The sequence below is a fragment of the Mus pahari genome, chromosome 5, assembly GCF_900095145.1.
Source record: "Mus pahari chromosome 5, PAHARI_EIJ_v1.1, whole genome shotgun sequence".
NCBI lineage: Eukaryota > Metazoa > Chordata > Mammalia > Rodentia > Muridae > Mus > Mus pahari.
In genome coordinates this window covers 125,972,500-125,981,584 of record NC_034594.1, presented here as the reverse complement: position 1 = coordinate 125,981,584, position 9,085 = coordinate 125,972,500, and the positions used below count along the sequence as shown (strand labels likewise).

Sequence of the window (9,085 nt, the reverse complement as noted above, 5' to 3'; positions counted from 1 at the left end):
AAAAAAAAAAAAAAAAAAAAAAAAAAAAAAAAAAAGACTGCCAACGGAAAAATGAGCGACGAGGAGGAAGAGTAAAAGAGAAGGCACCGGGCTCACAAGAAGGTTAAAAGTGGTGGCTGCCCAGGTTGCTGCTACTTCAGAAGATTGGGGAGGTGGCCTACCTTGCTGTTGGTTTACCTTAATGCTGGAACAATGCACCCTGTTTAACAGGCAAGTTGGCGACATTTCTGAATAAACACTTTTAAAAGCTTATAGAATAAAGCGGAAAGGACCTGTCCTGTTTATAATGTTGTCCTGTTAGCCGTCGGGCCCGGTGCAGATTCATCGTTTCGGATCAGAGGCAAGAGTTTTTGACTTATGCATTTGGGGTGGTCTTCACGGATATGCTGTGGCTTTCATTAAACAGCCTAGGAAAGCTCTGGCTGTCCTCCAGACCTGGGCAAACACGTGTGCCCGCAGCCAGTAGCAGCGCTCTGCGTTTCAGCACCACCGCCTGTGGAGAGCGCCTCACCGCAGGGCCGGGTCAGGGACTCTCACCCTTGCCCTTCTGCCATCCTCGGAGCCCTGGCTCTCCTTACTCATTTCCTTGAGTCCCAGGGGAAAAAAAAAGCACCCCAACTTCTAACTTCTCAATTTCTGCTTTTAAAGTGACCCCGCGTCCCCCTCTCGGGGGTCTAAACGCGCACACACCCTGCGCCTTTGGGTCCTAAAGCAGCAGTCTCCCAGCCGCGTGGCTTCCGCACCGGCGGCGAGAAATTTCAACCTGCGTGGACAATCACCTCTTTCCTGCCTCTCTGCTGGACCTTATGCACGCACCCAGACGCCGGATCTTTCCCCCTCTCGCTGTACGTCCCGAACCTCAAAAAACAAACTAGTGAAGACACGTCCCTACCCCACACACGAGCTCTCTAGCACATCCAAACATCCATCTTCACACTCACACTGCAAGGATGCCGGTTGTCATCACCGCCCTGGGCAGAACCTTGGCCAACTTGGGCCGGGATCCATCTCGCCGGCTCGTGGACCACCTCCCGAAGCAGTCGCCCCGCCCCCTCCCCTTTCCAAGGCAGCCTGAGCCAAACCTCGGCGGGGCAGTGGTACCCCTCCCTCGCCATTAGCCAACATCCATCGCTCTGGGCCACCAAAGCTACAATCTCCAAACATTGTCCGTTGAGCCTCCGGGAGCCGCCAGCCAAGCCCAGTAGTAATCTCCTTGAAGCCCCAGTCCCTGCCACTGGTGTGTCGTGTGCGAGTGTTTGTGTCTCCGAGGCACATTTAACTCCTTCGAGCTTTCTGCCCATCCTAAACAAACAGCACGTTATCTCCAGCCCCTCTCCTTCCTTCTTCCCACCCCAATCTCTGCCCCTATCCCCACCCTTGCCCGCCAAGTACTCAAACCGCCGTACTCCAGGGCTCTAACCTGGAGCCCCCACCCCGCCCCAGAGGAGACTCACCCCCCAGCCCCGCACCTCCCCCATCCCTGGCCCTCGGCGAGGCGATCTGGCCCCAGGCTAGAGAAGGCTGGAAAAAACGCAGTTTGCGTCGGCTCGTGCTAGCGGGGATAGCTGGGACTGACCTGGCACCAGCCTGATCAGCCGGCGCACCCCTCCGGAGGGGCGCACGCCTTCCTGCTCAATCGCCTTGGAAAACCCTGATATTGGCGAGAGTAGAGCAGCGGAAGCAGCCTCCGGGGTGGGCGGGAGGACTCACCGAACATCTGAATGTGTCCTTTAGTGATGGGATTGAAGCTGCCGCAGGCCAGCAGGATAACGTGGGTCTTTGTGGTCTCGGTCATGATGGGATTAGGTCCCTCGCACTGATCCAGGGGTTGCCTCTTTTTGTGTCTCGATATGTCTGCAGACGGAGAAAGGAAGGCGAGGCTCGGCGGTGGATGCTGTGGACTCCAAGGAGCCGCTCTAGACGCAAACCGCGTCACTCCCCGCCTCCCTTTAACGCTTGCCACTCCGGCTCGATCCAAGGCTGCTTTTGTATTGCTCTCCCCTTGACTCTGCTTAGCCCTACTTCCTCTCTAGCTTCTTTTGCGTCATTGGTCCTGGTGCCTGACCCTATCGTTTCTACCCCACTTCACTGCATCTTAGTTTATCTACAAGGAAAGGAGTGGTACCCTTGCATCCTTACAGCGTGGTTTCTGGTTATGTTCTCTCTGTCAAATTTCGTTTTCCTGTCTCACTTTTTCTCTCCCTGTCTATATTCTCTAACATATCCGACTTTAAAAAGGTTTGATTTTATGAATTTTCTTTCTCATGAGCTTTAATATTTTAAGTGACAAATGATAAGCTTTCTTTTCAATAGTGTTCATTTCGGATTTTTTTGTTTTGTTCTCCTCCCTTATTTAGTGATTCTAAACTATTGACTGAAATCCAAATCTTGACCTGTGGTTACTAAGAAAGCGCTTCTGCTAATGTTGGTCCTTTGTGTGGGTTGAATTATGGGTTTGGGCGGATATGAATGAGGAATTAGTAAGGCTAGGTATTACGAAATTCCTATATCAGCTGTCCAAGTTGAGTCAGTCACCACTCTATGCTTATTTCTTGATGCTCACTCTATTGGATGCTGCTGTGGACCCTGCATGATAACTGAATTAACTCACTCTCGGACAGAGCAGATTGGACAGAATCTCAGAAGGCCTCTCTGGCTTAAACGGCATTTAAGGCGGGCCTATTTAGACAAAAAGTTGTTGGTACAGAGACCTGGGCACAGGCTTCCTGTGCTGGTGAACATGAAAGGAGGGCCATATAACCAGAAGTCCTGAACAGGTGGGCAAACAGTAGTAGAGAAGTGTGCACCCTGTCATCACCCAGGACTAGGATAATGGACCAGAAGTTTTTGAGTCACTAACTTACAGTGGAATAACAAAAGGAGACCATTGAAATCCTTAAACAGAGAGCACCATGTAATTGACATTTTTATGACATCTCTGACTGTTGGGAGGAAAAGAACCAAGGGGAAAACAAGAATGTAGGAGAAATTTGGCAGCCGTAGGCAGGTGGTCCTGTCCTGGGACTTATGGGTGTAGAGAGTCAGTAGCAGGGAGATGAGGCAAGGCAGGATAGATATAGATTTTGTAGCTTTTAGTCTTTGCAGATGGATGGGATATAGAGAGGTTTGGGAAAACACCTTAAAATTTGAGTTTAGTAAATGAATGGGCTAAGACTCTGAAAAATGAATAGGGGAAAGGAAAGGTTTGAAGACCAGTCAACTGCTCTGTTTGGATGCATTACAGAGCCAGTAATTAGCTTCATGAGTCAGAAGCACAAGTATTGCTTTCTTGGACTACTTGTCACTAACAGTTCTTGCAAGAGTCAGCTCTCTCTCTCTCTCTGCATTGTGGGTTCTGGGGGTTGAACCCAGGCCATCAACCTTGGTAGTGAGTACCTTTGTCTGTTCAGCCACTGTACTAGCACCGCTCCTTATTTCTTATCTAAGAGTTTGTAGCAGGCATGCAGTGCATATTTCTTAATTTTTGCTGAATAGTAAATCAATTCCTACTGTGGAGAAATTTTCTAGTTTATTACTTTGTATGTGTGCAACTGTATACACACACACACACACACACACCACAAACATTATAGTACTCCCACAAAGCTCAGAGGACAACCTGCAGCTCTCATTCCTCTCCTCTCTGAGTGTGGGTCCCTGGGATAGTACTCAGGTCATCAGCCTGGGTGACATCTGCTTTACCCGATAAGCCAAAGTACTGACCCCAAAGTTTCTGGTTTCAATGTAAGAGTCTTAAGAGCCAGTGTAGGGCTGGTGAGATGGCTCAGTGGGTAAGAGCACCCGGCTGTTCTTCCGAAGGTCCAGAGTTCAAATCCCAGCAACCACATGGTGGCTCATAGCCATCTATAACAAGATCTGACTCCCTCTTCTGGAGTGTCTGAAGATAGCTACAGTGTACTTACATATAATAAATAAATAAATCTTAAAGATTAAAAAAAATTGTTTAAAAAAAAAAAAAAAGAGCCAGTGTAATTCATACAGAAGTTTGTGTCTTCTTTAACACAAGATGCAAATGGGTGGGGTAGAAAGAGGAAGAGATGTTAGAAGCTGGGCAATTAACATAATTATAATTAAGCAATAAATATTTATTGAATGCCTGCCATATACCAAGCACTAACTGACTTAAGGGTTGTGAACAAGATGAGGTTGCTGCTTTAATTCAATTCACACTCTAGGCAAAAACAACAGACAATTAAAAAAATGAATAGTTGCATTAGTAATCGGAATATCTAGAAACATAAAGCAAGGAAAGAATCAGTCCTCTTTCGAGGTGGTCAGGGGCAGGCAGGCTCTTTGTTGAGACAGTGTCTGAGTAGGAACTTCAGTCACAGAAAGGGTCACGTGGCATGAACCTTTGGGGATGGGCATACTAGGCAGAATAGGAAGTAGAAAGGGTCTGAGAGACAAGACCCTATAGGAGTGTTCAACATACAGCTGCAGGGTGGCTGAAAAGGAAGGAAAACAGAAAGAGTTGAGGAATGATCCGCAAAGTAGGACAGGGTGTGCGGAGCCTCGCAGGCTCTCGGTGGGGCTCCGGTTGTTTTGGCCAGCGAGATGGGAAGGCTTAGCAGTGATTTCGAAGAGAAAAGTGACATGAGCTGGCTCACATTTGCATAGATTGGTTTGGCAGGAGCCATGTATTTTGGAGTCGCTAGTATAGATTATTTTTAAAGTCATGGGATCGAATGAGGTCACCTAGGGAGAAGCAGATACAGAGAACGGACAGGAGACCCCTCAGAATCATCCCATAGCCTAACAAAGTAATAGCAGTGGCTACGTTCATTATACATCCAGAAAGCCTGGGACTATGTACTGTTTAATTCACTTCACATAGTCTCTAAGTGCATCCCATTTTAGAGAGCTACAGAGAGAGGCACAGGGAAATGAATAGTCTTGAGTTCAGACAGCCGTTATGTTCCAAGCCAGCTGCACCCACTGGTAGTTTTTTTTTTTTTTTTTTTTTTTTTTTTGGTTTTTCGAGACAGGGTTTCTCTGTGTAGCCCTGGCTGTCCTGGAACTCACTTTGTAGACCAGGCTGGCCTCGAACTCAGAAATCCGCCTGCCTCTGCCTCCCAAGTGCTGGGATTAAAGGCGTGTGCCACCACGCCCAGCCCACTGGTAGTTCTGATCAAAGTCTTGGTGCTGCATCCAGTACCTCGTCTCTTCTTTCTGTGCCAGAGCAATAACATTTGGACATTTGGTTTAGCTCAATTTTTGTTTGTTTCCCTCTTTTCTCTTTTACCTTTCTTTCCAATTGTTTTTGGAGGAGAGCAGGGGGATAGTGTAATTCAAGCTCGCCTTGAACTGTGGTGGATCTGAGGATGGATAATCTTAATCTCCTGATTCTGCTGCCTCCAGTTCTCAAGTGCTGGGATTACAGGCATGAGCTGCTATGTCCAGCTTCCGTTTCATTATATGATATGATGATGACGACGATGATGACGATGGTGGTGGTGGTATGTGGTTAAAATTAGTTCCCTCCTTCTACCTTTCTGTGGGTTCAAGGATCAAATTCAAATTCCCAGGCTTGTATGGAAAGTACCTTTTCCAGATGAGGCATCTATTGGTCCTCGACCACATTTTAAAAATAAAGATAATAGTACCTCCCAAGACACAAAGATGCGCTGCTCACTGGTGTTGTAGGTAGAACACTGAGTGGATGCTGACCGTTTAGCAGAGGCTGGAGGGAAGCGTTTGGTTTTGGTATTGGTTTTATTTTTATGGAGACAAGATCTCAGGGTGTAGCCCTGGCTATCCTAGAACTCACTTTGTAGACCAGACTGGACTTGAACTCACAGAGATCTGTCTGCTTTTGCCTTGCATGTATGTCTGTTCACCCTATGTGTACCTGATCCCTGTAGAGATCACGAGAGGGTATCAGATGCCCTGGAACAGATGTTACGGTCTACTGTGAACCACTGTGTGGATGTTGGGAATCGAACCTGGGTCCTCTGCAAAGAGCACTCAGTGCTTTAAATTGCTGAGCCAACTCTTTAGCCCCCCAGAAAGCACGTTTATAGTACAGTTCAATAAATACATTTTCAGTCTTGTAGGCTATGCGTTAAGTAACAGTTTTAGATTCTAAACTTAAGAGTGTGAACCTGGTACTGTCTCTTTTCAATTTAAAGTACCTTTTATAAATAATTAACAGTTTGCATTTATTTACTGGGGAGAGGCAAGGTGTGCACGTAGAAACCAAGGGACAGCTTGTGGGGGTGAGTTCTCTTTTGTCTACCATGTGGGTTCTGGGGGTAGAGCTCAGCTCATCAGGCTTCTGGTAAACACCCTTGTCATCTCGCTGGCTCTGTACTAGTCTCTTTCACTCTTCCTATTCTTTTTTTCTTTTCTTTTCTTTTTTTTTTTGTTTTTGTTTTTGTTTTTGTTTTTGTTTTTGTTTTTGTTTTTCGAGACAAGGGTTTCTCTGTGTAGCCCTTGCTGTCCTGGAATTCACTTTGTAGACCAGGCTGGCCTTGAACTCAGAAATCCGCCTGCCTCTGCCTAACAAGTGCTGGGACTAAAGGCGTGCGCCACCACCGCCCTGCTCACTCTTCCTATTCTTGCACATATTCATATATACCTAATAAGGTCTGTGAGATAGACTGTGAAGATGCAGAGGCTGGGGCTAAGGATGGAACTCAGTTGGTAGGATTCCCATGCTGGGTGCGTGAATGCTGGCTTTGCTCCCTGAGCATGATGTAAACTGAGTGTGGTATACATGCTGGGTGCAGAGCTTAGGCCAGCTCGGGATGGATGAAACTCTACCTAGAAAACAAGGAAAGGGAAAACATAGACTGTAGGATGCAGCTAGCTGGCTGGCTGACTCAGCCACTTGCTAATTATATGGCTTTGGGCAAATCCTTCGTCACTAACCCTTTATTTTCTCAAGTGGAATGGTACCTATTTCTAGGTTGTTGAAATAACTACTATAACATGTAGTAGGATTGCCTAGATCCTGCCAGATAAACACATTAAAAATAATTTCGCATGCTTCTTCAGGAAAACACCAAGTGGGGGATAATGCCGGTGCAGCGGGAGGGCCCGGAGGTCCCCAGGGTCCAGGATTAGGAGGCCACTGTGGCTTCCTGGGAGGATTCCAGCAGCAACACCGGTCTTACCACCAGGACCATGGTCGAGGCCACAGAGTTCCTGGAGGTAAAGTTGAAGACAAGGAGTGGATCCCCGTCGCCAAGCTGGGCCGACATGAAGATCGATTCCTTGGAGGAGATCTACCTGTTTTTCCTGCCCATTAAGGAGACTGAGATCATTGGCTTTTTCCCTAAAGGAAATCATGCCAGTGCAGAAGCAGACTCGGGCTGGCCAGCGGATCAGGTTCGAGGCTTTTGTTGCTTTGGGGGACTACCATGGTCATGTTGGTCTTGGTGTTAAGAGGTTAGCACTGGCATCTGAGCGGCCATTATCTTTGGCCAAGCTTTCTGCTGTCCCTGTGCGGAGAGGCTACTGGGGGAACAAGACTGGCAAGTCCCACACTGTTTCATGCAAGGTGACAGGCCGCTGTGGCTCTGTGCTGGTGCGTCTCATCCCTGCCCCCCCCCCCCAGAGGCACTAGGCATGGTCTCTGATCCTGTGCCCAAGAAGCTACCGATGATGGCAGGTATAGACAACGGCTACAGACGCTGCACTGCCACCCTGGGCAACTTTGCCAAGGCCACCTTTGATGTCATCTCCAAGACCTACAGCTACCTGACCCCTGGCCTCTGGAAAGAGACTGTGTTCACAAGACTCCTTATCAGGAATTCACTGATCATCTTATGAAAACCCACACCAGAGTCTGTTCAGAGGACCCAGGCTCCAGCTGTGGCTACCACATAGGGTTTTTATACAGGAAAAATAAATGAATTAAGTCTGTTTAAAACAAACAAACAAACAAACAATTTCCCATTATCAGCCATAAGTTGGGCACTACACTGCATGCTCTGTGAATTGCAATGTGAGTCAGAAAAGTGAGTAAGGAGTAGTTTGCTTTTTGTTTGTTGATTTGGGTTTGCTGGAGGCATATTGTCAGTGTTACGCCAGATTGCAAAATTCTAAGATATAAAACACCTATGGTTTTTTTAAGTGGCTTTTTTCTATTGATAGCTATAAAGGATGCTTCTGGAAGAAACACTCAGAAGGGAATGGCTTTGAGGATGTGCCAAAAATTTGTGCCTCAACCAGGGGAAGTAGGTAGCCGAAGACATTAACGGTAACAGTGATTTCAACAGTGGTTATTAAGATACAGAAATGGGGAAAATATAGAATTAGGGATGCCGCTTCTTGCATAATGAATGTATATTCATATTTATAGTGCTCTGTTCTTCAGGCACTTATTTTAACTTAGGTGGTATAATTTGCTCTAATATTTCAACTTTCTGGCAGCTGGGAATTGCTTTAGGCTGAAGAGGAGCCAGTCAGTCACTCACTCATTGCCTGCACCTTGCGGTCCATTCCAAACAGGTGGGCCTCCAAATGGCTCCAGGAAGCTCATTCACCCAGCACTTCCCCCACTCTAAACCCTGACTCTGGCGGGCAGGCTTATATGTCCATTAAGTTTGGCATGAAATATGCATGGGTAAAGTCAGCTCACGCACACTCATTTCTCTCCTTATTTATCTATTAAAAATTGTTATACATTTTCCCTTTTCAAATTGTTTCTTAAGGTTTACTTTATTCTTAATTACTAAATTGTGTATGTGTGCATATTTGTGCGTGTGAGTGCTGGTGCCTATGGAGGCCCAGAGGCGTCAGATCCTCCTGGCGGAGCAGGTCTTTAGGAGCGGCCTGCCCTGGGAGCTGGAAACTGTATCCTGTTCCTCTGAGAGGGCAGCATGTGCCATCTCTCCAGGCTGATTGCACATTCTCATAACAAATAATTCCATGTTTATGGAGCTGACTGCCAGAATGATACTAGGGATCATCTCTTGCAATGAGAGCAAACAGATATACTCAAAATGGGGCTCGCTCAGTTCCTGGGATCAGGGCACACACTGAATGCGTAGAAAGGAAAATATGATTCTGAGAAAGCCATGACATTTAAGGGTCTCTGGAGTGGTACCCTTTCCTTTAT

The 9,085-nt window shown here is 46.9% G+C and overlaps 1 protein-coding gene and 1 pseudogene across 2 annotated transcripts in view; one reads left to right on the top strand and one right to left on the bottom strand.

Annotated features, from left to right (window-relative positions):
• The window catches only part of Nmnat2 (nicotinamide nucleotide adenylyltransferase 2), a 167,913-nt gene extending 165,921 nt beyond the window's left edge, over positions 1-1,992 (bottom strand). For both annotated transcript variants that reach the window (XR_003843909.1, XM_021198695.2), the window contains exon 1: positions 1,711-1,992. Coding sequence is in view for 1 of the 2 variants with exons in the window: in XM_021198695.2 (XP_021054354.1) it covers positions 1,711-1,795 (85 nt within the window). In the remaining variant the exon portion in view is untranslated. The remainder of the gene's footprint in view (positions 1-1,710) is intronic.
• A 5,154-nt stretch (positions 1,993-7,146) lies between these two features.
• On the top strand, positions 7,147-7,877 carry LOC110322027 (annotated as a pseudogene).
• The last annotated feature ends 1,208 nt before the right edge of the window (positions 7,878-9,085 follow it).